The sequence below is a fragment of the Leucopleurus acutus genome (assembly GCF_964270905.1).
Source record: "Leucopleurus acutus genome assembly, chromosome: 3".
Lineage (NCBI taxonomy): Eukaryota > Metazoa > Chordata > Mammalia > Artiodactyla > Delphinidae > Leucopleurus > Leucopleurus acutus.
Window position 1 is genome coordinate 233407 of NC_139145.1, and position 27715 is coordinate 261121.

A 27715-nucleotide genomic window follows, 5' to 3' on the forward strand; every position below is an offset into this window, starting at 1 on the left:
TTTAAAAGGACCATACACCATGATCAAGTGGGATTTATCCCAGGGGTGCAAGGATTCTTCAATATATGCAAATCAATCACTGTGATACACCACATTAACAAATTGAAGAAGAAAAACCATATGATCATCTCAATAGATAGAGAAAAAGCTGTTGACAAAATTCAACACCCATTTATGATAAAAACTCTCCAGAAAGTGGGCATAGAGGGAACCTACCTCAACACAATAAAGGCCATATATGACAAACCCACAGCCAACATCGTTCTCAATGGTGAAAAGCATTTCCTCTAAGATCAGGAACAAGACAAGGATGTCCACTCTCACCACTATTATTCAACATAGTTTTGGAAGTCCTAGCCAAGGCAGTCAGAGAAGAAAAAGAAATAAAAGGAATACAAATTGGAAAAGAAGTAAAACTCCCTGTTTGCAGATGACATGACACTATACCTAGAGAATCCTAAAGATGCTACCAGAAAACTACTAGAGCTAATCAATGAATTTGGTAAAGTTACAGGATACAAAATTAATGCACAGAAATCTCTTGCATTCCTATACACTAATGATGAAAACTCTGAAAGAGAAATTAAGGAAACACTCCCATTTACCATTGCAACAAAAAGAATAAAATACCTAGGAATAAACCTACCTAGGGAGACAAAAGACCTGTATGCAGAAAACTATAAGACACTGATGAAAGAAATTAAAGATGATACCAACAGGGCACTTCCCTGGTGGCACAGTGGTTGAGAATCTGCCTGCCAATGCAGGGGACACGGGTTCGAGCCCTGGTCTGGGAAGATCCCACATGCCACGGAGCGGCTGGGCCCGTGAGCCATGGCCGCTGAGCCTGTGTGTCTGGAGCCTGTGCTCCACAACGGGAGAGGCCACAACAGTGAGAGGCCCGCGTACCACACACACACACAAAAAAGACGCACGCGGGCTTCCCTGGTGTCGCAGTGGAGAGTCCACCTGCTGATGCAGGGGACGCGGGTTCGTGCCCCGGTCCGGGAAGATACCACATGCCGCGGAGCGGCTAGGCCCGTGAGCCATGGGGCCGCTAAGCTTGCGCGTCCGGAGCCTGTGCTCCACAACGGGAGAGGCCACAACAGTGAGAGGCCCGCGTACCACAAAAAAAAAAAAAAAAAAAAAAGATGCCTGCAACCCGATGTTCACTGCAGCACTATTTACAATAGCCAGGTCATGGAAGCAACCTAAATGCCCATCGACAGACTAATGGATAAAGAAGTTGTGGTACATATATACAATGGAATATTACTCAGCCATAAAAAGGAATGAAATTGGGTCATTTGTAGAGACGTGGATGGATCTAGAGACTGTCATACAGAGTGAAGTAGGTCAGAAAGAGAAAAACAAATATCGTATATTAATGCAGGTATGTGGAACCTAGAAAAATGGTACAGATGAACCGTTTTGCAGGGCAGGAGTTGAGACACAGATGTAGAGAACAAACGTACGGACACCAAAGGGGAAAGCCGCGGGGGGTGTGTGTGTGCTGAATTGGACGATCAGGATTGACATGTATACACTGATGTGTCTAAAATGGATGACTAATAAGAACCTGCTGTATAAAAAAATAAATTAAATAAAGGACAGGAAGAGAGTCAGGCCAACACCATGTAAAGAGCCCTTGTGCCCCAGCTTGGTTCTTTTGGCCCTGGCCCTGCACCCCAAGTTTCCCTTCTGCACCCACTTGCTGTGCTGGGAGACCCACAAACCGCCCCCCCCCACCCAGAGGGAGCGATTCCCTCTGCCAGCCCCCAGGGAGGCCATGCAGGCCACAGATGAACTGCCCACAGGGATCTGGACAGCTGGTCTGCAGTGCAGGTGGAGCTAGGGAAGCACAAATCTGGCAGAAGCAGGTCCAAGTTGACTGGCTGCCCCCGCCCGCGTCCAGTGGGGAAGGCTGCTTCATAAGATGCCGAATCCCCGGGGACCTGCTTACTGGCCAGGTGAAGGAGACGGTTATAGTCTGACACGTGTGGCTTGGGTTTTGGCATGGGGTCCCACTCTTCCCGCAGGGCGGCTGGAGCCCTGGGCTTTGCCAGCTGGATGATCCTCAGACTGGGGGTGGCCATCCGGGCTGCCCTGGACACTTGGGACACCTAGAAACAGAATTAGAGGGGAAGGAGTAAAGCAGCTCATGATTCCTCATGGCCCCTGGTTCAGAAAGACCCTGAAGGCAACACTGAAAGACAAAAGACTGACTGGGAAGAAGTTAGTTTGCAGTGTGTTCAGCAAAGGATTAGTAGTAGCCATCATAAATAAAGAGCTTCTCTAAATCAATAACATGAAAAATCAATAGGAAACTGAGTTAATCGTGCAGGAAAGTAAACCCAAAGGATCAATAATCCTCTCTGTGTGCCAGGGAAATGTAAATTAAAACAGCCAACTATCACTCCATGCCAACAAATTTGGCAAAAGTGAAAAAGTCTGGCGTTATCAAGCCCTGGCAGGAAGGTGGGAGGAGAGAGATCCCGATACGTGGTTGGTAGGAGGGTGAATTGTACAAGCACTTGGTGTGTGTGTAACATTTAATGTTTTACAAAAGCTCTCTGCTGGGTGCACTTTGGGTAGGAGACTGCCCAGAGGCAGAGGATTGGCTGTAATGTTCTCTAGGGAGACTGAAAGATGAGTCCCTTTCCTCCTGAAAGTGTCCTGCTGAGAAATCACAGACACTACTCTTGTCAAAGACGTCCTGGCGCTTACAATTTCACGCCCCTCTCAACCACCCCCTCTGTCCCCTCTCCTTTCTTCCCCTCCTCCTCTGCCCACCCGGACGGCCCCCACAGCTCAGGTCACCAGATGAGGCGGTTGAGTCAGCCTGCGGTCCTGTCCTCAAGGGGCCCCCCGTCTGCAGGGGTGACAGGCAGGGAAACAGTCACTTATCCATGCATTCGAAGAATATCGACGACTGCTTCGTGCCCTGCTCGGGGCAAGGCCAGCTCTGCAGTAAGGCCACAGCAGACACGGACACATGTCCTCAGGGAGCTCACGTTTAAGGGAAGGATGACAGCCCATCCAGAGCACATATGAAAGGGGCTGGGAAGGAGGAAGAAGGGGTGTCGGATGGGGGCCCCACCAGCCTGGGCAGGAACATGCCCAGCTGCACATGCCAAAGCCCAGGGGCTTGTTGAGGGACCTGCATTTAGTCCAACAGGGGGCACATGGGGTAGTAGGGATGGAGAAGGCCCCATCCTGCTGGTTTTCACGGGGCACTGGGGAGCCACAGAGGGTGTTGGAGCACAGAAGGACTCGAAGGCTAAACTGGCAAAGGCAAGGCATGGTCCGGGAAAACAGCAGGTACGTCTCCAGGTAAGAGGTGGGGCCAGACCCTCCCCTGGATGCCGATCCAACCAAACTGACTGCTGAAGCTTTTTTTTTTTTTTTTTGCGGTACGCGGGCCTCTCACTGTTGTGGCCTCTCCCGTTGTGGAGCACAGGCTCCGGACGCACAGGCTCAGCGGCCATGGCTCACGGGCCCAGCCGCTCCGCGGCATGTGGGATCTTCCCAGACCGGGGCACGAACCCGTGTCCCCTGCAACGGCAGGCGGACTCCCAACCACTGCGCCACCAGGGAAGCCCTGAAGCCTTTTTTTGAGACAACTGGGGAAACGGAACATGGACTGGGTATTTGGACACTAAGGTATTATTGTTAAATTCTTTCAGTGGGATCTTTGTTGTTAGGGGTTTTAAACTACCCTCGCCTGTTAGAAATCCACACGAAGAGTTTCTGGGAGAAGCAGTGTGTTGTCTGCATTTAGTTGTAAAAGTGTCCAAGTTGGGGTTCTGTCAAACAACCACATGAAAAGACACGGATCCAACGCACATTAAACCACAAGGCCGTCCCACCGCACACCTGACGGGGCGGCCGGCCGTAAAGGAATAAACGGACAAACCAGCAAATGGACACACGGTGCCAGACGGGGCGGCCACTGTGGGAGCAGGTGGTCAGTCTCTGATAAAGTCGGACAGGCCTCCTGGCCAGGACCCCACTTCTGGGTGTTGACCCTGGAGATACGGCAACGTATCCCACAGAAACCCAGATTCTCACGGCAGCCGTGTGTGCGGGAACCAAAACCCAGAAACAAGCACGTGTCCTTCGGTGGGTGCGAGACGCCCCCACGGCGGCCCCTCCCAGGGGAGCGGGACTCTGTGCTGCTGGCCCAGGGCGGGGCGGCGCGCAGGTGCCGGAGGGTAGCTGCGGGCCGCCGGGGCGGAGTCGGGCCTGAGCCGGGGCGGGAGCCTCAACTGGAGGAGCGCAAAGGACCAGATTGAGAATGGACTGAACTCTGCTGTCACCTCTGAACCGCCGTTGTCCGGCCGCCCTGCTCCGGCTCCCCTCCGAGCTGACAGGCAGCGGAGGGTGGTCCCTGCACTGCCTTCAAGGCCCGGGGCAGGAAAGTAACGCCTTTTCTTGAACAAAGCCCGGTGACTCCCGATGGTTCAGGGAAGCAGTCACACGTCTGTTGCCTCTTGTCCTTCCGGAGCCGCTGAGCCCCCGGCGGGGAGCTGGGGAGCTCCAGGGGGAGAAGGGCACCCACCTCAGACATGTGTATACTCCAGATGTTACTCCGGACCTTCGGGGTGGCAAGTTCCCGCAGGCGGTCGGACGCTTGGTACTCCAAGGTGGACCGGGGAATGGGCCAGATGGGGCTGGTCCTAAGGGAGAGTCAGGCCTGAGACCCTAACCCACCGCCCGGGGCCATGTCTGTGTGCTTGTGTATATACGATTCCTCTCTGACTCTGGGGCTCAGGGAGAGCCTGGTGCAGTGCAGGGTTTTCAAAATACCTCCAAGAGGGGTTCCTAAAAGAATCCCTAACAGAGCCCCCTATTCTCAAGGATGGAGCGACCCTCTCCCTGGTAGTCCCCTCCCAGCCGTCTCCCCTACTCCCACCATCAGGCTGGGGTCAGGAGGTGGATCGAAGGGATGAAAGTCAGCCCTGCCACCACCCCACCTCCTAAAATCGGGTCTCGGCTCCGCCTCCGCCCCAGAAACAGCCGTATTTCACTGAGCCAAGGCAGACTCTTATTTTCACATCTCTGAGGCTGGAATGCAGTGGATAAATGCTGTCAGCCCGACCAGAAGGCCCGGGGCCATCCATGACTGGCTGTGCTCCATGAGGCGGTTTACACAGAGGTCACCCCAGATTACAGGCCGCACAGAGGCCACCCCAGATTACAGATCACACAGAGGTCACCCCAGATTACAGATCACACAGAGGTCACCCCAGATTACAGATCACAGAAGTCACCCCCCAGATTACAGGCCGCACAGAGGTCACCCCAGATTACAGATCACACAGAGGTCACCCCAGATTACAGATCACACAGAGGTCACCCTGCAGATTACAGATCACAGAGGCCACCCCAGATTACAGATCACAGAGGTCACCCCAGATTACAGGTCACACAGAGGTCATTCCAGATTACAGATCACAGAGGCCACCCCAGATTACAGGTCACACAGAGGTCATTCCAGATTACAGATCACAGAGGCCACCCCAGATTACAGGTCACACAGAGGTCATTCCAGATTACAGATCACAGAGGCCACCCCAGATTACAGGTCACACAGAGGTCACCCCAGATTACAGGTCACACAGAGGTCATTCCAGATTACAGATCACAGAGGCCACCCCAGATTACAGGTCACACAGAGGTCATTCCAGATTACAGATCACACAGAGGTCATTCCAGATTACAGATCACAGAGGCCACCCCAGATTACAGGTCACACAGAAGTGCCTCCAGATTACGCTCCAACCAGCATTAAGGTGAGAAGCTGTGGTCACAATGACGGCCACAGAAACGGTGGCTGGAGCCTGTCAACATGGGTGAGTGGGGCTCTCGGGCATGTTTTCCTTTCCACACATGCGTGAGATAGGAAACCAGTCTGTGTCTAATAGCACCAGATCCCACATCAGCAGGGCGGAAGGCGCAAGAACTGAGACAGAATCGTGCCAGGAGGCAGGCGCCTAAAACCATCAGTCTCACAACCGCCAGCTGCCCAGAGCGACACCAGCACCTGCCCTGCAGCCCTGAGAGCCTCCTGCGTCCTGTCTGGGTAGCTGAGCTTCAAAGGCTCACTGCCTGGCCGGCGTGAATGGGTCTCCTGGTCCCAGGACCTGGACCCTCCCCTGCAAGCCCCGAGGAAAAGGGGTCCCTGCCCGGCCGCCCCCTACCTGTTGTTGTTGTAATACTCTGAGTAGAACCTCTTAGGTCGGGCCAGCTCCGCCAACCGGCGGGACACCTCTGCACAAAAGGGGAAACAGCTCCCTGGAAACCTGCCCCTCCCCGAGGGCTTCCCTCCTCCTGAATCCAGCTTCACACAAGGGACAGCTCACAGCAGACACCCTCACCAGGGGACCGCGGGGCACACAGGGGTCGGGGGGAACGGGGGCTCAGGCTCCTCTGCAGGACGGGCCTGGGCTCCAGGGGCCTCCGTGCTCACTGCAGGGGATTCTAAACCCAAGAGAGAACTCGCCCTGAGCGGCTCTCCAGAAATGAGTTTTCTAGTACTGACCCCACTTTGACTGAAATGCAAACTGTGATTTCCCCTGGAGAGCTTGCCCCCCACCCCTCCCCCACCAGGACCAGCCTCCAGCTTGGGGACAGACTCCAGAGAGGAGACCCCTGGAAGACTGGGGGTGGAGGCGCTCCTGGGAGATGGGGGAGGGGCAGTCCCGCAGGGACCCCTGGGAGGGTTGGGCTGGGAGGCCCCTCGGTCTCCCCAAACAGAGCCAGGTGCAGGTCACGGTGAGATGGGGGTGACCCGGCCGCAGGCGCCTGGCCAGCCCCCCTCCCCCTGATGCCCCCCCGCCGCAGAGAAGGAGTTAGGGTTAGAGTTAGGGTTAGGGAGGTCAACCTACTGGGCACCGTGATGGTGAGGGTGGTATCCTCAAGAAACCTCTCTGTCCAGTACACAGATGGCCTGGAACACACCCAGTGGGGCTCAGCGTGAGGGAAGCCAGGGTCCCAGCGGTCTGCGCCCCATTCAGCAGCAGAACTCAGGGCACCCCATAACACAGACAGCGGGGAGAGGGGCAGCTGGAGGGCGAGGGAGGGAGAGCTTCCAGGGGGAAGAAAGGAGAGAGTAAGTAGATGGGCAGCAGAGGCAGGTCAGAGAGGGACACACGGACGCGGGAGAAAAGTCTTAGAAGCACAGAGAGTGTAGGTTATTCTGAGCAACGCTGGTGCTCAGAGAAGGAGGGAGCTGGAAAAAAACAGGCGCAACTGAGAAGCGGCCAGGTGTCTAGGAGCAGACCCATCTCAAGCCGGGGGCTGGGTCCAGAGCTCCAGGTAGAGCTGGGAATCCTGGGGCGGGGCCCCCAGTGCAGAGTCCTTCCCCCAGCCCTATCCCAGGAGAGGAAGGGTGGTTCCGGTGAAGGCCCCCCTTCCCAACGATGTGGGCAGCGGGGGGGCGGGACTCACCAGTAGACACAGAACTGCAGGTTCCTCATGTGGGGGGAGATCTAGGCGTAGCCCCTGCAGCAGCACCCCATCCTGCGAGAGACAGGGCCCCGCCCGCCTCTGCGCAGGGACCCGCTGGTTCGGCCGGTACCCAGAGGCTGCCGAGGGCACCGTGCCCCTCTCAGACCCCCCCATCCAGGCCGCCCAACACCTCACCTGTCTTTCAAGACTTGCCAGTTGGTCTTGGGTTTCACCAACTCCAACAGCCGCCTCTTCTTCCTCCTCTCCCAGCCCACGGAGGTGCCAGGGGTCCTCTGGGAGGTGGACAGCCGGCTGAGGGAAGGTGGACGCTGAGGCCAGAGCCCTTGCTCCCCCGGCGGGGTAGAACCATCCTTGTGCTCTCGCCCCGCCCTCTGGAGGAGAGCCCTGGCACCATGAAGACCTGATCTGAAATCCTAGCTTTGCCACCAGCCAGTGCCCTCGGTTCCCTCCTTTGTGAAATGTAACAGAGACCTGCTCCCGCCTGCAGGGCCACAGAGGGGATGCTGAGCCATGGACAGTGCCCCCAGGAAGCCCCCAGAGCACCAAGACATCCAGTCTCCTGTCCCGGCTTGGACCCCTCCCCGAGCCCCGCCTATGCGCAGCGCCGCCCTCTACGCGGCACACATCCCCTGCCCCACCGGCCACATCACACAGCACCCTGTGCGCTCATCACACGAGCTCCGTCACTGTGCCGGGAGGGCAAAGGCCCCTCTGCAGTGCCTGAGGGGACGCGTGCTTACCCAGGACCAGGAGGCGAGGGGTTCCAGCCGAGGAACCCATGCACACACTAGGGCACGGGGTCCCTCCCTAGAGGGAGCACCCGCGGTTTTCCGGGTGTCCTCCCGGCCACCGAAAGCGTTTCTGGCAATGTATGGTACTTGCAATGGTTTCAGCTTTGGGGGTTGGGAGACGCTCCCCCATTTCTTTTTCTTTCTGTCGGATGGAGGGCTCACGACCTCTCAACTCTGCCACCTCCAAAGCTGGCGTTTGCGTAGGGTTTTCCACGACGACTCCCCTGCCACCTGGACAGGGGCCGTTTGCCGCCTTCCTCCTCAGAGCAGCAAGGTGCTGACAACTTCACCCCTAGAGTGAGCACCCAGGCCAGTGCAGCCACGCCCAGGGCCACCCCCGCCCACCCCAGCCTGGGCGCCCGCTTCTCCTGCCCACCTCATCTCAGGCACGCCCTCCTCCGCGTCTTTCTCCAGAACCCTCTCCAGCTCCGCGAGGGCCTCCTCCGGGTTCTGGGCGTCCACGAATTCTTCCCCAGTCACCTCCTCAGGGGGAGTTTCCTCCTCTTGGTCTTCCAATCCCAGGTCCCCATCGTCCAGACCCCGGTATTTGGGGTCCCTGGACCCTCGGTTCTCATACGTGGGGCCCTGGAGGCCCAGGGTGCCGTCATCCTGCCCCCTTTCTGGCTGGTCCTTGGCCTCTGACATGCAGTGGCTGTAGAGCGAGCTTTACTGGTGGTCCCCCATGTGCTGGGCCCTTCCCAGCCCTGCAGCTTTGCTCTTGTTGTCTGTGGTCACCTGGCAACAGGAGCACGGCCCGCCCACATTCTCAGCCTACATTCCATGCCCACGCATCTGAGGCGGTGGGCACCCCTCGTGGGCCCGCCCACCCCTCCAACCTCAGCCTGCCCGCTCCCCTCCTGCCGCTCTGCTTTCCTGCTCCCTAAACATGAACCTACCTCAGGGCCTTTGCACTTGTCCGTGCCTCTGCCCGCACACATCCTGGGGGCTCCTCCTCGGGAAGGCAGCCCCATTCCTGGGTCTCCCTGCATCTCGGCACTGATTTGACTTCTCCATGGTGTTTGGCACAGCCTTGGAGCAAGTCGCCTTCCCAGGCCAGGGGCCGTGAGTGCCCCATTCACTGGTGTCCCGGGGCCTGGGAGGGCTCTCGGGGAAGGGCTGCTGAGTGAGCAGTTACCCTGAGAACAGGGCTCGGTGCTGGGGCACACACCCAGCTCCACCCTACGTTTCTTCTTAGTAAAGGACTTGTTTGTGTTCACATGGGGGAGTCAGTGCTGGGTGTGACAGTTCACCAGGGGTCCCACCTCTGCCCCGGGACTGGCTCAGGAATGGGACCTGAGAGGAGGTCTGCAGGGGCTTTGAGGGATGGTGTCCTCTCTCGAGACAGGAAGAAGAGACCCTGTGTCTTCTTCTTGGTTATTGCTGGGACTGTGTGTGATGTCTAGAGCACAGGCAGTCATCTTGCTACCAGACACAAGTCCGTGTGGCCGACGCACAGGGAGGCCAAGCAAACCGTCACATCAGAGTTTGGAGCAGAGAAAGGTTTCACAGAGGGCCGAGCAAGGAGACGGGTGCTAGTGCCTCCAAAACGCTGAACTTCCCGAAGGGTTTCAGCAAAGCCTTTTTGAAGGCAAGGTGTGGGAGGGGCGTGGTAGGTTGTTGCAGGCTTTGTGGTGCTGGAATCCTTTGTTCTTGAAGCTGGTCATGATGTTCCTGTAAACCTCCAGCAAGACAAATGTTATTCTCTGTCCTGCACTTTTTATCTCCCTATGAATGGGCTCTTAAAGGTCAGAGCCCTGAGACAAGGGCTGTCCTGTATATTTCAGGCTACAGGCAACATTCTTGTACAAAAGGTGCAGAGCCAGCATGACTAAGCACAGGCAACAGGGCACAAAGGTTAAAGCAAAAGAAACAGCTCTAACGTGGAGTCAGATTTGTTCTTCCCTGTTCCATCGGGACCATGAGACCTGCTAGTCTAAGGACGTGAGCTGAAAGAGCATCGACTTGGCGACCCCGGAGCCTTCTGTGTCTGGGCTTCCTGTTCCTTGACACAAATCGTTCTCTGAAGGCTGAGTAGCTGTAGCTGGGCTTTCTGTTCCCCGCAGCCACAAGCGCCCTGATACATACCCTTCCAGCCCCAGCATCTCGTGAGAGGTAACTTCAGCCATAGCTGGTGTCCAAAACAGGCTGTCTCGCATGGTCAGAAGAAGGTGATCATGGGAATTCCCTGGTGGTCCAGTGGTTAGGACTCAGCGCTTTCACTGTCAGGGCCTGGGTTCGATCCTTAGTCAGGGAGCTAAGGTCCTGCAAGCCATGCGGCCAAAAAAAAGAAGAAAAAAAAAGTGAGAAAGTGATTGTTAGGATAGTTGCTTGGTCCTCACCGCCCCAACTCCCGCCCCCCCATCCCGGGATCTAGCCTTTGGGAAACCCCCTCAGGGCATCACAGGACCACATCCCCCAAACCCTCTGTGTGGGTGTGCCCTATGCATCATTTAAGGCCCCCCGTGCCCCTGATGCTTTGCCCCTGGGTGTGGCCTTGCCATCACCTCTGTGCGGGTCCCAGACAGGAAGGCCTTACAGAGCGTCTGGTCCAATCTGGGAGATCCTCGAGAAATCCCATCGTTGTGAAGTGTCCTAAACCCTCACCTGGCACGCAGTGACTCACAAAAAGATAAGTTCCACGTTGTTGCCACCAGAGAGATCCGTCATCACTGCAAAGTCCCATACAAAATCTTTGTTCAAAAGTGAGGCCTGCTTATAAAAAACAAGGTCCTATATATAAAATAGATAACTAGGAAGGACCTAATATATAGCACAGGGGGAACTGCACTCAACACTCTGTAATAAGCTATACGGGAAAAGAATCTAAAAAAAGAGTGGATATGTGTATATGTATAACTGAGTCACTTTGCTGTACAGCAGAAACTAACACAACACTGTAAATCAACTAGACTCCGATAAAAATCTTTTTAAGAAGACACTAAAACAATCAAGGCCACTTAGCTACGAGATGGCTCACTAGACCCACGTCCGACGAGCTGCGACCACGTCTGCCATCCTGCACGAGGGAGCCCATCAGGCAGTGCATTTGTCCCCATGACAACCCCAGGAGAGGGGACTGGTCACAGCCCGGGGTGCAGACTGGGCACCGGGCTCCAGGGAGGCTGAGACGTGGCCTCCCCCACCCACAGTCACATAGGAGGGGCAGGGTGTGGCTTCACCGTAGCCCCACATCCCTCTTTCCAGCCAGGCCCTCATATGGGGTCAGGAGAGGGCGTTCCAGGGGCCAGAGCTCTGCCAGCCCTTGAAGGAGAGCCAGGGTCCATCTCTGCTGCTCAGACAAGTAAAGAAGCAAGGAAGATCACAGTCCAGGAGCTGAGAGTCACCGGGCAGAAAATGAAGGGGCACTAGCACAGGCTGACGGGCATTTGGAACTTGGATGGAAAGAGAACAGGGGCAGCAGCTGGGAGACATCTCACTGCAGGTGCTGGGCCCGGGGCACGCAGACAGCAGAAAATAAGACGGGATCCCTCTGAATTCCTCTTCTACTGCTGCCTACGAATCACCACAAACTTAGAGGCTCAAACGGGAGGGATGTAACATCTGACAGTTCTGGAGGTCAGATGTCCAAGATGGGTCTCACTGGATGGGGCTGGCTCCTTCCTGAGGCTCCAGAGGACCAGTCCCCTGCCCCTTTGGGGGTCGGCAGAGTTCGGTTCCTCGCAGTACCGGGACTGGGTCCCTGTTTCCTCCTGGCTGTCAACGGAGGGCTGCTCACGGCATCTAGACTCCCCCTCATGTCTCAGCCCAGACCCCTTCCTCCATATTCAAGACAAGGCCTGTCTCTTCATGTTTAGACTCTCTTCTCACTTCTCTGACCACAGCCGGGAGAGGGTCTCAGCTTTTAAGGACCCACAGGATTAAGTTCTGCCCACCAGGCTAGTCTGCCCGCCTCACCGTCTGCATCCCTTCGGCCATAGAAGGTGACAGGTTCCCAGGGGCTAGATATTAAGATGGGTGCTTCTTTGGGGACCGCTATTCTTTCCACCACACTTACCTCACACCACACTCCAAAGCAACTCTAAATCAATTCAGGATTTAAAGGCCAAAACGAAACTTTAAAACTTATGAAAAGAAATTAAGGTAGCCATCTTTCTGCCCTTGGGGTAGGAAAGGGTTTTTATTGAACAAGACACAAAAATGCTAATCAGGGCTTCCCTGGTGGCGCACTGGTTGAGAGTCCTCTTGCTGACGCAGGGAACGCGGGTTCGTGCCCCGGTCCGGGAGGATCACACATGCCGCGGAGGGGCTGGGCCCGTGAGCCATGGCCGCTGAGCCTGCGCGTCCGGAGCCTGTGCTCCGCAACGGGCCCGCGCACCGCAAAAAAAAAAAAAAAAAAATGCTAATCATAAATGACCGTGCTAAATTTTACTTCTTCTGATCATCAAAAGACAATAAAACGAAAAATCTAGACACGTGGCACAAAAACAGACACACAGATCAAGGGAACAGCACAGAAAGCCCAGAAATAAACCCACGCAATTAATTAACCGGTCAATTAATCTACAACAAAGGAGGCAAGAACATACAAAGGAGAAAAGACGGTCTCTTCACGGAGTGGTACATGTCAAAGAAGGAAATTGGAAGATTCTCTAACACCATACACTAAAACAAACTCAAAAGGGAGTTTAAGACCTTTAAGACCTAAATGTAAGAGGAGAAACCAGAAAACACAGGCAGGACACTCTTTGACATAACCTCAACAATATTTGTTTGGATTTGTCTCCTAAAGCAAAGGAAACAAAAGCAAAAACAAACAAGTGGAACCTAATTCAACTTAAAATCTTTTGCATAGCAAAGGAAACCATCCACAAAATTAAAACGCAGACTACCGAATGAGAGAAAATATTTGCAAATGATATGACCGATAAGGGGTTAATATCCAACATATATAAACAGCTCATACAAGTCAACATCTAGCAGCACTGTTTACAGTAGCCAATACGTGGAAGCAACCTTAGTGTCCATCAACAGATGAATGGATAAAGAAGATGTGGCACATATATACAATGGAGTATTACTCAGCCATAAAAAAGAATGAAATAATGCCATTTGCAGCAACATGGATGGACCTAGAGATTATCATACTAAGTAAGTCAGAGAAATACAAATACCATATGATATCACTGATATGTGGAATCTAAATGTGACACAAATGAACTTATTTACAAAACCGAAATAGACTCCCAGACATAGAAAACAAACTTATGGCCAAAGGAGAAATGGGGTGGAGGAGGGATAAATTAGGAACTTGGGATTAGCAGATACAAACTACTATATATAAAACAGATGAACAACAAGTGCCTAGTGTATAGCACAGGGAACTATATTCATTATCCTCTAATAACCTACAATGAAAAAGAATCTGAAAAAGGGTATATATATATATATATATATATATATATATATATATATATAAAAATACATATAGAACTGAATCACTTTACTACACACCTGAAACTAACACAACATTGTAAATCAAGTATAATTCAATTAAAAAAAAGGAAATCAAGGAACTAAGACAAAGCAAACTAACAAAAACCTCAACGTCAAGAAAATAATTGGGTGGGGGGCTTCCCTGGTGGCGCAGTGGTTGAGAGTCCGCCTGCCGATGCAGGGGACGCGGATTCGTGCCCCGGTCCGGGAAGATTCCACATGCCGCGGAGCGGCTGGGCCCGTGAGCCATGGCCGCTGAGCCTGTGCGTCCGGAGCCTGTGCTCCGCAATGGGAGAGGCCACAACGGTGAGAGGCCTGCGTACCGCAAAAAAAAAAAAAAAAAAAAAAAAAATTTTTTGATTAAAAAATGGGCAGAAGACCTGAATAGACATTTTTTCCAAAGAAGACATACCGATGGCCAACAGACACATGAAAAGACACTCAACATCATTAATCATCAGGGAAATGCAAATGAAAACTACAATGAGGTATCACCTCACACCTGTCAGAATTCCCATCATCAAAAAGTCTACAAATAACAAATTCTGGAGAGGGTGTGGAGAAAAGGGAAGCCTCCTACACTGTTGGTGAGAATTTAAATTGGTGCAGCCACTGTGGAGAACAGTATGGAGGTTCCTTAAAAAACTAAATATAGAGTTACCATATGATCCAGCAATCCCACTCCTGGGTATATATCCAGAAAAAATCACTAATTCACAAAGATAGGTTTGGCTGCCTGGGACCTTCATGTACAGCTGCGCCGTGTTCATGCCCAGGATGGTGCAGCCCACGTGGCTCAGCACGGTGCCCGTGGAGGTTACCCGCGTGAAGGCGGGCAGCTTCAGCGGCTCCTGCAGCTGGGGCTTCCGCCTGCCGTGACGAGGGGGCAACACAAGTGAGCCGCGACCCCGACTCTGCCGACCCATCAGCACTCCCGCCCCAGCTTGCTGGCCTCAGCCCCACTGACCGCTTGGCATGGGACAGGGGGATGGACACAGGCTTCTCAGAGCTCAGCCCAGGAAGAACAGGCGAGAAGACCAGCCCCTCATGAAGCGGGGAGGGTTGGCCCTCCCAGGGCCCGGCCTTTTGGATCACAACCAACCCCCTTTCTCCCACTGCTGCTCTGAGCCCCAGCCCCTCCCCCAGAGTCTTCAGGTGTGCATGAGGCCACAGGTGCAAAGCACCTGGCACACAGTACGTGCTCAATGAATAACAGTTTCTTTAAGTTATCACTGGATCCAATGAAAGATCTCGTCAAGAGAAAGCCTAGAATGTGCTTCAAAAGCAGTGGAGGATACATGGGTAAGAGAAGGCTACAAGTACAGAGGAAACAAGATTGATGTTTACAACGCAATATGGTTTCCTTTTACTTTTGTATGTGTTTGAAATTGTGCACAATATAATGTTGGAAAAGAGAAAAAAACAAGATACATGCACCCCAATGTTCACAGCAGCACTATTTACAATAGCCAAGACATGGAAGCAACCTAAGCGTCCATCAACATACGAATGGATAAAGAAGATGTGGTACATATGTACTACGAAATACTACCCAGTCATTTAAAAAGAATGAAATCTTGCCATTTTCAACAACGTGGATGGACGTGGAGGGTATTATGCTAAGTGAAGTAAGTCAGACAAAGAAAGACAAATACCATATAACACTTGTAGGTGGAATCGAAAAACTACAACAGGGACTTCCCTGGTGGCGCAATGGTTGGGGGTCCACCTGCCAATGCAGGGGACAGGGGTTCGAGCCCTGGCCCGGGAAGATCCCACATGCTGCGGAGCAACTAAGCCCGTGAGCCACAACTACTGAGCCTGCGCTCTAGAGCCCACGAGCCACAACCACTGAAGCCCGCGCGCCTAGAGCCCGTGCTCCGCAACAAGAGAAACCACCGCAATGAGAAGCCCGCACACTGCAACGAAGAGTAGCCCCTACTCGCCACAGCTAGAGAAAGCCCGTGCGCAGCAACGAAGACCCAACACAGCCAAAAATTATTTATTTATTTATTTATTTATTTATTTATTTTTTAAAAAGGAGCAGGTGCCTGGTGTCAGGGAAGTGAAGACAGAGACTAGTAAGGTCACATTTCACATCCATTCAACTGGCAGAAATGTTAAAGGCCAACCATTCAAATGTTGGAGAGGATGTGGATCAATGAGTGATTTGGTCCAGCTTTGGAAACCACTTTGGCATCATCTCATCAGGTTGAACACTGGTTTGCCCTAACGCCCAGCAATTTCACTCCTGGATTGATCCCAGCACATCCATCGGGAGACCCGAGCAAGGCTGCTCAGACCAGCCCCGTTCGTAGTGGGAAAGAGTGGAAAACAGCCCAGGACCCCGCTCACAGGCGAGCGGATGGGAGACTGGTGGCCTGAGAAGCGGGATCCTGTACAGCAGGGACCATGAATGAGCCATGGCCACAGAGCAGCACAGACACAGCTCAGGAGCAAAGCTGAGGGGAAAGAGCACGTCCACGTACGCGCATGTGCACGTGACGGGCTCTTAAGAGGGAGAGAACAGCGACCGTGTAAAGGAGTCAGGACAGTGTTGCCTGTGGGGATTGTAGATGGGGAAGTTACTGATGATGTTCTCATTCGTGGGTGTTCTTTACAGTATGAATGAGTGGATGGAATAAGAGACGGTCACATATCCACAAAGGAACTTGTCTACGAAACAGAAACAGACTCACAGGCATAGAGAACAGACTTGCGGTTGCCAAGGGGGAGGGGGTGGGGGAGGGATGAATTGGTAGTTTGGGATTAGCAGATGTAAACTATTATATATAGGCTGGATAAACAACAAGGTCCTACAGTATAGCACAGGGAACCATGTTCAATATCTTTTGATAAACCATAATGGAGAAGACTATAAAAAAGAATATCTGTGTATAACTGAGTCACTTTGCTGCACAGCAGAAACTAACACAACATTGTAAATCAACTATACTTCAATAAAATAAAATTTTGAAAAGCAGCAGTTGCTTTAAATCTCCCTCAATAAAGAGAAAGAGAGGGTCACATGAGAAAAGGGGAAGGAGGAGAGACATGAACAGCTGGGTCACCAGTCACCTGTCTCACAATTTACCTCCACTCAATTTCTTTTTAAACAACTCCAAATTCAGCAGGCCCCACAGAGAAAGTCACCCCTGATTTTGCGAAGCACGAAATACATCCATTCATTTCAAACTAAGGAAACTGGGCGTCCAGAGGCAGAATATGGGCCGGAACCCAGGGATGCTGCCCGACACTCAGGCTCTCTCTCAGTGCGGTGGGCGGCTTGTCTCCAGAGCCGGCAGTGCCATCTGGCAGCTCCCCCGTGGAGTCAAACCCCCCTTGAATCTGGGTGGGGACGCTCTGGCCAGCAGAATGGGGCAGGCGTGAGGTCCCGGGCCTGCAGCTTCTGCTTCTGCCCACTGCAGGGGTCACCAGGGAGGTAGGCTGACCACTCTGCGTCCCCCACGCTGGAAGGAAGCCCAAGCAGCCACACCAAAGTCTGGGTCGGTGCCCAGCTAGACCCCGACAGTGAGGGGACTCCAGCCCCAACAGACACTGCGTGGACCAGACAGCTGTCCCACTGGGACCAGCCCAGGATGCAGACTCCCGGCAAGTAACAAACTGCGGTTTTAGGTCGCTAACTTGGGGCTGTCTGCTACGCGACAACGCGTCACTGAAACCCACCTTCTCCATCCCTTCCTGAGTCCTGAGTGAGTTTGTCCAAGTGGCCCAGGTGGGTCTGCAGGGTCCCCGCCGTCCACTGCCCTGGCCCTACTCCATCACCCTTCAGGGGAGCTGCCTCCTTGCTGCCCCGTTGCCGAGTCCAAGCTTCTACTGCTCCCCGCACGACAAGCTAATAAATCGAGTCGTTGGGACAAGGAATAGCGACTTGATCTGGAGAAGACGGTGGACTTGCGTCCCAAAGAACCATCTTCCCTGAGAGAGCGTGCACGCTTCTTCCATACTGAAAGGGGCGGGACTAAAGCCAAGCACTTCCTGGTTCCCGTCAGCCTCCAGAGGACAGGTGTTAATGTCTTCCTCCTGCACCGTTCTCAGGTGGGCCGGGTCGGGAGGTTTCCTGGGAGCTGAACAGAGGTGTTTTAGTTTCATGCTTATTACCTGGGAGGCAGGGTTCCCAGAGATGGGCCATTGTGTTTAATTTAAGCTGATAGGCAACATCCCCGTAGGGACTAGCTTGTGATAGAATACAAGGTTTCTTCCCTATTACGCCAACCTGTGCACTTACCCTTCCCTTGACTTTCATGTGAATGAGTTCTCCAAGAGGCACCTTAAATTTCACCTCCTCCAAGAAGCCTTCCCTGACCACCCACCCATCGGAAGTAGAGCTTCCTTGTTTTCCTACCTAGATCTACGGGAATTTTGTTGCTGTTGCATAGCTTTTTGTTTTATTTTGTTTTTGCGGTACACGGGCATCTCACACTTGTGGCCTCTCCCGTTGCGGAGCACAGGCTCCGGACGCGCAGGCTCAGCGGCCATGGCTCACGGGCCCAGCCGCTCCGCGGCACGTGGGATCCTCCCGGACCGGGGCACGGACCCGTGTCCCCTGCATCGGCAGGCGGACTCTCAACCACTGCGCCACCAGGGAAGCCCTGTTGCATAGCTTTTATCACGACCTCACGTATTGCATTTTTAACATATCTGTTGTCTTGTTAGCCCATTAGAATACGGGCTCTGCTGCAGCGGGAAGCTGCCTGGACTCCCGGCACCTGGAACAGAGCTCCGCGGGCACAGGGAAGAGGCTGCAGTACCAGTGGCGGACACAAGATGCCGCTGCTCTCAAGGGCATGTTGGTCCCTCCGCCGGGGCGTTAATATTGGACCAAGGTCTTCGCGCAGCATCTCCTTAAAGCCCCGCCAGCACCCCCGCCCCCGCGCCCCCCGAAAACACACACAGTCCCTTCTGCGAGGTGGACTTTTTCATCATCATCCCCGTTTCGCTTTCACCCAGGAGGAAACAGGCTCAAAGAGGCAGTCGTTGCCCAAGATTGCACAGGACTCGTACCCACAGCATACAGTGCTAAGCTGCCTGCGGTGGTGCCTCCAGGTGGGGCTGCATTTGCAAACTTCAGTGGTGATGGGAAATGCCCTTGACCAAAGATCAAGGATGCACGCGGCCTTCCTGAGCCTAAATTGTTCTCCCTGGAGATCAGCCACAACTCTTCCCTCACTCAGCAGCCTTCCGTGGCTCCCACCTTCTACAAGAATGTTTCCCAAAGCAAGGACACACAGATTGGTGTCTTCACAGTGCCATTAAGTTGGATACAGTCCCACGATAAATAACATCAAATACGGGGATGAGACGTTACTCCCCTCTCCCTTCTACAGTCCTTCTGGGAACCTCAAGAAGAAAGTCTCAGCAAAAGTTTAACCTCCCCCAGTTTTGTTCATCCCTTTTAACCAAGGGAGAGCAGGCCCAAGCCCGGGACAGGTCGCGAAAGCTAGAATTTAATAACCTCATTTTGTTCTCGTTGGTGTTTGTTTGCACACCTCCTTTCTGGTTGTTCTGTAGTTGTCTTGAAATAATTGCAAACTTCCTAGAAATTTGCAAGAGTTTCCTGAGAATTCCCAGGGACCTTCACCCAGACCTGCCAGCTGTGACATTTTGCAGGTAGCTTCATCTTCCGTCTGCACTCTCTCCTGCACGTTTGAGGACAAGCTGGGGGCGGCACACCCCTTTACCCCTAAATACCCCAGTGTGTTTCTAAGAACAGGATATTCCCTTCTGTCACCTCAGCATGATTGTCAAAATCAGAAAAAAGTAGCACTGATACAATACCTTATCTAATCAAGAATTCTTGTTCAGATTTCACAGGTTGTCCCAGTAATGTCCTTTACAGCTTCTTTTTTCCTGGCCCGGGAGCCAGTCCCAGTGCAGCAGGGTGTTTGTCTCCTTTGTCTCCTCTAATCTAACAACGCTTCACTCTGTCTTTCATGACCTGAATGATTTTGAGGAGTTCTGGTCAGTTATTTTATAGGACATCCTTCATCCTGGGCTTCTTTCCTATTGTCTCGTGAGCAGTGAGAGGCTGTATGTGTTGGCAGGAATCCTGCAGCTGTGGTGCTGTGCCCTCCTGGGAGGGTGGTGTCCAGAGCACAGGTGTCCCGTTGCTGGTGACGTGACCTCCATCCTCTGACTCAGGGCATCACTCCGGGCTCCTCCACAGTCAAGTAAAGGTGTTCCCCTTGAAATTAATAAGTCATCTTGAGGGAGCTACTTTGATACCAGGCAAACCCTCTGTTTTCCCTCATCAAATTTCATCCACTAGTTTTTACACCTTCTTTCTTTTCTTTTTCTTTCTTTCTTTTTTTAATGTTTTCCTTTCTTTATGGCAAGCTGTATTGGTTTTCCATTTACAGAGACAATACACCTCTTTTTGCTCACATGTATTCAGTTAAAAGAAATGGGTCGATGGTTTTTTTTGTTGTTTTTTTGCGGTACGCGGGCCTCTCACTGTTGTGGTCTCTCCCGTTGCAGAGCACAGGCTCCGGACGCGCAGGCTCAGCGGCCATGGATCATGGGCCCAGCTGCTCCACTGCATGTGGAATCTTCCCGGACCGGGGCACGAACCCGTGTCCCCTGCATCGCCAGGTGGACTCCCAATCACTGCGCCACCAGAGAAGCCCGGGTCGATGTTTTGATTTGAAGAAATACGTCAGGCCATAAGAGTACAGGTGAATATGGCCAAAATGGTGACAGGGATTCATAAGTCAAAGGCTGTGTGTTCCCCTCTCCAGACATTCCTCCTGATCAGTGGTGACATCTCTCCCCAGACGTGGGCCTCCCGGCAGCAGTTCCCTTGCTGGGTTTGGAGATTTGAGCTGCGTGAGGGGAGTGATGGGTCCCCACTGGGGCCCGGCGTCCCCACAGAGCCTGGCACTTGGTGGCATTGTATAAGCCTCCTGCGGCTGCTGTAAAAAAAATCGCCCCGAATGTAGTGGTTTCAAACCAGACACATTCGTTCTCTTACAGGTCTGACTCGGGTCTCACTGGGCTAAAGCCGGGGTGTGGGCAGTGTTGCTTCCCTCAGGAGGATGCAAGGGAGAAGCCGTTCCCATAGATCTGAGAAGTGAAATGGGATGAGCAGACAGCTCAGAGATTAGCCTCATCCAGAAGCACGACCACCGGGAGTGGTGCTGAAAGGGCTGGAGCAGGGGCCACCTGGTGGGAGCTGGAGCCGCACGGTGACGCCGTCTAAAGCAAGGAGAAAGGGAGAGGGAGAAGCTGAAGGAAAATCTGAGCTGCATTAAAACCCTCAACCCTTTTGCATGTGGCAAGATTGCATTTTGCTGTAATAATTAAATCTACCACCGTGGCATCTTTTACAAAACTTTATGACCGCGGGAGATGGGCGGCACAAAGGCCCCAGTTCTTCACCCTTCCCTGTCCCCATGCCCTCTGTCACATGACTTTGGGGTCTTTCTCTAAAGCAGAATACAATTCTCCAGCCCAGGACGAGCTCGGACAAACAGAATGAGGTGGAAGGGACAGCCCTGCCTGGTGTGTTTCCTTTGCCATCGCCGCGGAAACGTGTCTGCTGAGGCTGCTGGAGGATGAGACGAGGACCACGGCGAGACAGGCAGCCGGCCAGGCCCAGGCATGTGGCCCGGGCCCAGCCCAGCCCGGCCCAGCCCAGGTGAAGCTGAGTCATGGGTGCCGGTTCTGAAGGCAACACCCCAGGGACGGGGGCTGTTTGCCTCGTGCAGTTTTGTGACAGAAGCCAAGGGACCCGCTGCCCTTCCCACCTCTGGGTGGTTCGCCCGTGCAATGTCCATCACCTCGGGCAAAGGATGAGCCAGAGGAAGCAGAAACGAGGCTTCAGGGTCCCAAACCCTCTGTCTCTGGATTTCAAAGCGCGCTCCAGTTCCTATGGAGACGCAGGGAGGGAAAATCATAAGACCAGCAAAGCTCCCTGCACGCCCCCCTCCACTAAGACTAAATTAGTTCCTCCTGAGTTGGAAGGTCCCTAAGCTAGGCAACAGTCCATCCTGGGGGTCCTGGGAAAGGCAGCCCGGCCCACCTACCCGCACTCAGGCAGTGAAGAGGACAGGGGGACCCGGCGAGGCTGGGGGGTCTGAGGGTGGCCCAGACGGTGACCGGCATCTGAGAAGAGCCCAAGAATGGGGCGTGGGGCCTCCCCATCCGCTGCGTGTTCTATTCACACATAATAGCGTCTCCCCTCAGCGCTGTGGACATTGGATCATCCTCCGTGGGACCATCCTGGGCTCTGTGGGTGTTGAACAGCCTCCCTGGCCCCCACCGCCTCGATGCCAGGAGCACCCACCCCCCGAGTCGTGACGACCACAGATGTCCCCAGACACGGCCCAGCCTCCCCTGGGGGCAGGACCACCCCCGGGAGAGAATGGCTGACGTGTAGGTGAGGCCCGGTGTGGTATGTCCATGTGGCAGGACAGGAGGTTGGGATGCTTGCCATCTGCTCTTGCCTCAAATAGCAAACGTCCTCCACTCGTATTTAAGAAGCTTCGTCCTTCCTGAAAAGGATACTGCTCTTGGCCTTGGCTTCTCTGGCCCTGATGAGGACAGTCTATTTTTCTCCCACAGTGGAAGACCCCAGAAAGGAGGTCTGGCAGAGGGTCTAGGCAGAGAGCTCAAGCCAGGGCCCACAGATCCCTCGCACAGCAGCTGGTGACAGGGTGAGAGGCATGCTTCCTGAGCACCTGGAAAGGGTGCTGGCATCGGCAGGGAGAAAGCCAGGCCTCAGCAGACAACGTTTGGAGTTTGGTTTCACGGGTGCAGGCACGACCCAGAAGGTGCGGGCTAATTAAAATTGTAGATCGTTTCTTCCCACAGACATCTGGGTTTGCGCAGTCCATGCCCAGCTCGAGATGAGGCTGTGCCCCTCCCTCTTGGTACTTTTTCTACTTTTTAGTGTTGAAGAGCATCTCTCCTAAGTGTGCAGCTTGACGAACTTTCACAACAGGCCACACCCGAGTGACAGCCCCCAGGACCCCCTAGAACCGCCCCCCATCTCTTCCCTCTTTCCTACTCCCCTCCCCACCCTCCGCTCATATCTCATTGGTGGAACTTAGTCACATGGCCACACCTGGCTGCAAGGGCAGCTGGGAAATGTAGTCTTTTTGAGACACACACCTAGATGGGCTTGAGCAATGTGGCAACCTGTTCTCTCCTCCAAAAAGAGGCTCCTGGACTCCTCCCAGCAGGACTCCCTCCTCATAGCCTCCCGGCTCTGCTGCTCTGTGGTTCCCTTGGCTCTGCCTCCTTTTGCATTGTATTCGTCATCAGATGGCACCAGGGCTGCAGCTGCTCCAGACATCTCATCATGAAGCTGCAGTGGCCACAGGCAGAAAGGGACCATTTTCCCGGGCCTCCCTCTTAGGAGCAAGGAAACCTTCTGTGGTCAGCAGAATAACACCCCTCACAAATGTCCACGTCCACGTCCCCAGAGCCTGTGACTATGTCATGTTGCCCGACAAGGGGGAATCAAGGTTGCAGATGGAATTAAGCTTCTAAACAGCTGGCTTTGAAGCAGGGAGGTTATCCTGGATTGTCTTCGTGGGCCCAGAGTAATCAAAAGGGCCCTTCTAAGTGGAAGAAAGAGGCAGAAGAGAGAGAACCGGAGAGAGGGCAGCAGGAGGGATCAGTCCATGTCGCTGGGGGGTCACGAACTGAGGAATGTGGTGACTCCACAAGCTGCCCCCCTCACCTCCCTCACATCTCATTGGCCAGAAGGGGGTCACACGTCCACACACAAGCCAATCCCCAGCAAAGGGGTGGGGCACCATGAGGATTCATGCCAGCACCCAGGCAGGGTGGGGAGTGGGCAGCAAACAGTAGCCAGGCTCCTCCACAAGGAAGCAAGAGTCTGGCAGGCAGTGTCTGCCCCGGGAGCATGAGGGGCTGGCACGAGGGGGAGACATCGTGTGCACGGGGCAATAGCGGGGGACCTGCAGGGCCAGGGAGATGCCCACCGCCTTGCCCAGCAATGCCTAACCTCTAAAGCCCATGCCCCCAGGAATGTAGGCTCTCCTTGTCCTACTGAATTGTGTCTCCCCAAAAAGACGTATTCAAGTCCTGACACCGCCCAGTGATCTGAGAGGACCAAGAGGAACCTCGCTCTGTGTGGTCCCCAAGGCTCTATAAACTCTGACCCCAGGGCCAGTACCATCTCCAAGCTTGGGGAAGGGGGTGCTCTCCCCTTTCCCTCTCCCCCAAGGTTGGCTCCCTAGGAGGTTCAGCCCAGGCTCCTCTGAGCTGTCACCTGCTGACCTGGCTGCCATGGCAACCTGCTCGGGTACCAAGACCCTCCCCAGTGGGGCATCATTGGAGCAGCTGGCGACATCTGAATACGGACAGTGGGCTGGATATGAGTATTGTATCGATGTGAAATTTCCCCATCTTGAGAACTGCACCGGGTTATAAAAGAGAATCCTGGGTTTTAGAAAATATACAGTGATGTGTTTATGGGTGAAGGGGCATCACACTTCTAACGTAGTCGTAAGTGGTTCAGAAAAATGCGTATAAATATCTATATATGTATACAGATAATAGATGTAGACACAGGTACAGATAGTTACAGACACAGAATGTGACAAATCAAATGGGGCGAAATGGAACCAATTGGTGAATCTGGGCAGAGCCTATAGGAGTTTCTGGCACTAATCTTGAAATTTTCTGTAAGTCTGAAATTATATCAAAATTAAATGTTATGAAAACAGTATCCAAAATGCAGCATCTGGACCCCCAGAGACTTGACTCTGCAGGTCTAAGTGGGCTCAGAATCCGATTTCACCGGCAGCCAAGGACCAGAAGGGTTGTGGTTGAATTGTGTCACCCAGACTGACAGGTTCAAGTCCCAACTCCCAGCTCCTGTGAATGGGATCTAATTTGAAAACAGCGAGTTTAACCATAAACAAGACGAAAAGACAACCTGTGGACTGGGAGTAAGTATTTGCCAATGATGCGACAGACAAAGGCTTAATTTCGAAAATGTACAAACAGCTCATACAACTCAATAACAAAAAACCTAACAACCCAATCGAAAAATGGGCAGAAGACCTAAAGAGACATTTCTCTAAAGAAGACATACAGGTGGCCAACAGGCACATGAAAAGATGCTCAACATTGCTAATTATTAGAGAACTGCAAATCAAAACCACAATGAGGTACCACCTCACACCGGTCAGAATGGCCATCATTAAAAAGTCTACAAAGGATGTGAGGCCAATGTGGCCAGCTAGGCGGGTATCCCCTTCCACTCCACGTGTGTCCCTCCGGAAGCTGTGAGCCCGGTGGAAGAGGATGACCTTCCCTGATAGAGGAGGACAGTTCTTCGGTCAAGGGTAGCTGCGCTCCCCTGCTGGAACCTCCAAACAAGCTCTCAAGGTCCATTTGTAGGAGAATGTAGGGTAGTCAAGTTTCCAAGACTCCAGACACATGCAAATGAAGCACTGCATGTGGCAGTCTGCCTTTCAAAAAAAAAAGTCTACAAATAACAAATGCTGGAGAGGGTGTGAAGAAAAGGGAACCCTCCCACACTGTTGGTGGGAATGTAAGTTGGTGCAGCCACTGTGGAGAACAGTGTGGAGGTTCCTTAAACAACTAAAAATAGAGTTACTATATGATCCTGTAATCCCACTCCTGGGCATACATCCAGAGAAAACCAAATTTCAAATAGATCCATGCAGCCCAATGTTCATATCAGCACTATTTACAACAGCCAAACCCTGGAAACAGCTTAAATGTCCATCGACAGAGGAATGGATAAAGAAGATGTGGTATATATACACAATGGAATATTACTCAGTCGTGAAAAGGAACGAAATAATGCCATTTGCAGCAACATGGATGGACCTAGAGATTATCATACTAAGTGAAGTAAGTCAGAAAGAGAAAGACAAATACCATATGATATCACTTATATGTGGAATTTAAAATATGACACAAATGAACTTATCTACGAAACAGAAATAGACTCAGAGACATAGAGAACAGATGTGTGGTTACCAAGGGGGAGGGAATGTGGGAGAGAGAAGGATTGGGAGTTTGGGATTAGCAGATGCAAACTATTATATATAGGGTGGATAAACAAGGTCCTCCCATACAGCACAGGGAATTATATTCAATATCCTGTGATAAGCCATAATAGAAAAGAATATGAAAAAGAATATTTAAAAAATAGGGAGTTTGATGGGGACTTCTTTGGTGGTCCAGTAGCTAAGATTCCGCGCTCCCAATACAGGGGGCCTGGGTTCAATCCCTGGTCAGGGAACTGAGCTCCCACAAGCTGAGAGACGTGGCCAGAAAAAAAAAAAAGATGGAAATGTGGACACAGACACCCAGAGGAGAAGGTCGTGGAGGACAGAGCTGGGATTGGGATGATGTGTCCACAAGCCAAGGAACCCCAAGAATGCCAGCACCACCAGAATCTGGGAGACAGCCTGGAACAGAACCCAGAGCGCCAGGAAGGAACCAGCCCGGCTGACACCTTGATCTTGGACATGTGACCTCCAGAATGTGAGAGTGAGTTTCTGTTATTTGAGCCCCCAGTGTGTGGTCATCTGGCAAGGCAGCCCAAGAGATGAGCCCAGAGGGCATCTCAGGCAGGAAGGCGGTGCCGGGGGTCCCTCACCCCCTTGGGGGCACTGGATCTGTATCCAGACACTTCCAGGAAGAGCTGCACGGGCCTGGATGTCAGATATTCATCCATATACACCTTCAGCATACATTGGGCACCTACTCTGTGCATACCTGTATGTACAAAGTGCTAGGAGGGGAGAAAGCCAGCAGGGGTGTGAGGTGGCATGGGGGTCTGGTTCAGTAAGGCGGTATCAGGAGGCCCCACCAGGAAGGGATGCTTGAACAAAGTCTGACGGAGCTGAGGGGGCGGTTTTGTGGTGGGGAGGGGCGGTGCCTGGCCGGGGCACAGCCAGGTAAAGGCCCAGCGAAGGGCGGGGATGCTGGCGTGCGGAGGCCATCGGAGTGGAGTGAGGGGGCAGCGGGAGGCCGGAGGAGAACCCCTGCCCTGGGGCTGTTGGCTCCACAGGGCCGCCGGCCCCCTGCACGGCCTGACCCACCCTTCTGCCCTCACCTCCAGCCCCCCCCCACCCCAGCTCCCTCCGCTCCAAGCAGCCCAGGCCTCTCCGCGGTCCCTCCCCGCTGTGCCGGGCACAGGGCTGTCCCAGGGCCGCCCCCAACCCCCCCGCCAGGTGCGCCTTCGCCCCGTGTCTCCACAGGGCCCTCACCGCAGAAAAGCTTTCCCTGGCCATCCATCTAACAGGTCCCTCTTCTCCCCCTACTTCTTTATTTTCTCCCTAGCGCCCCCGGAGGGCCAGGCTGCCACTCTGCGGTTTGTCCCCGCCTGGAACAGCGCCTGCCCCCGCCCACAGGGAGCCCGCCCAGCGACAGGCTCCTGGATCAAGGGTCTGGGAAGGCTTCCCCGGCGGCGGCGGCTGCGGCGGCGGCGTCGGCGTCAAGGGCGGACGCGTGAAGGACCACGAGGGCCGGGCGGCCCCCACAGATGGGCTGCGCGTGCCGGTGTAATTTTAGGTTTCCTCGCCCATGGCCCGGCCTTATTATTGTGCAATTAAAGCACTCGAGGCAGCAGATCAGGCAGTAAAAAATAGCGCATCCCAGTCAGCCACACAGGTGGGGGGCGGGGTCTGCTGCGGTCTCCGAAGGTGGGAGGAGGCCTGGCCCCGCCCCCTGCTCGCTGACTTCTCCAAAAAGTGCAACATCGTGGCATCTGGGTGGTCACTCGCCGGGTCGTGATTCAGCAGATAATTGTTGGGCACCTGTGCCCAACAGGCCTGGACAGATGTCAGGGGGACAGATGTCAGGGGGACAGCCTGGCCCTCCTGGGGGTGTAGGGAGAAAATAAAGAGGGGCGGAAGATGGGGGCGTACATCTTCGATGGATGGCCATGGAAGGCCTTTCTGCGGTGAGGGCCCTGTGGAGACCCGGGGCGAGGGCGCACCTGGCCGGGGGGTTGCGGGGGG

At 53.6% G+C, this 27715-nt stretch overlaps 1 protein-coding gene across 1 annotated transcript in view; it reads right to left on the bottom strand.

The window, feature by feature from the left end:
• Window positions 1-23998, bottom strand: part of SPMAP2 (sperm microtubule associated protein 2) — a gene marked incomplete at both ends in the record, with an annotated part of 29590 nt that extends 5592 nt beyond the window's left edge. The window contains 10 exon segments of the mRNA XM_082836484.1: window positions 1964-2123; window positions 4562-4679; window positions 6204-6273; window positions 6891-6952; window positions 7453-7493; window positions 7497-7524; window positions 7648-7764; window positions 8641-8849; window positions 14462-14588; window positions 23988-23998. Of these exon segments, the coding sequence (XP_082692610.1) occupies window positions 1964-2123; window positions 4562-4679; window positions 6204-6273; window positions 6891-6952; window positions 7453-7493; window positions 7497-7524; window positions 7648-7764; window positions 8641-8849; window positions 14462-14588; window positions 23988-23998 (943 nt within the window).
• Window positions 23999-27715: the final 3717 nt, after the last annotated feature.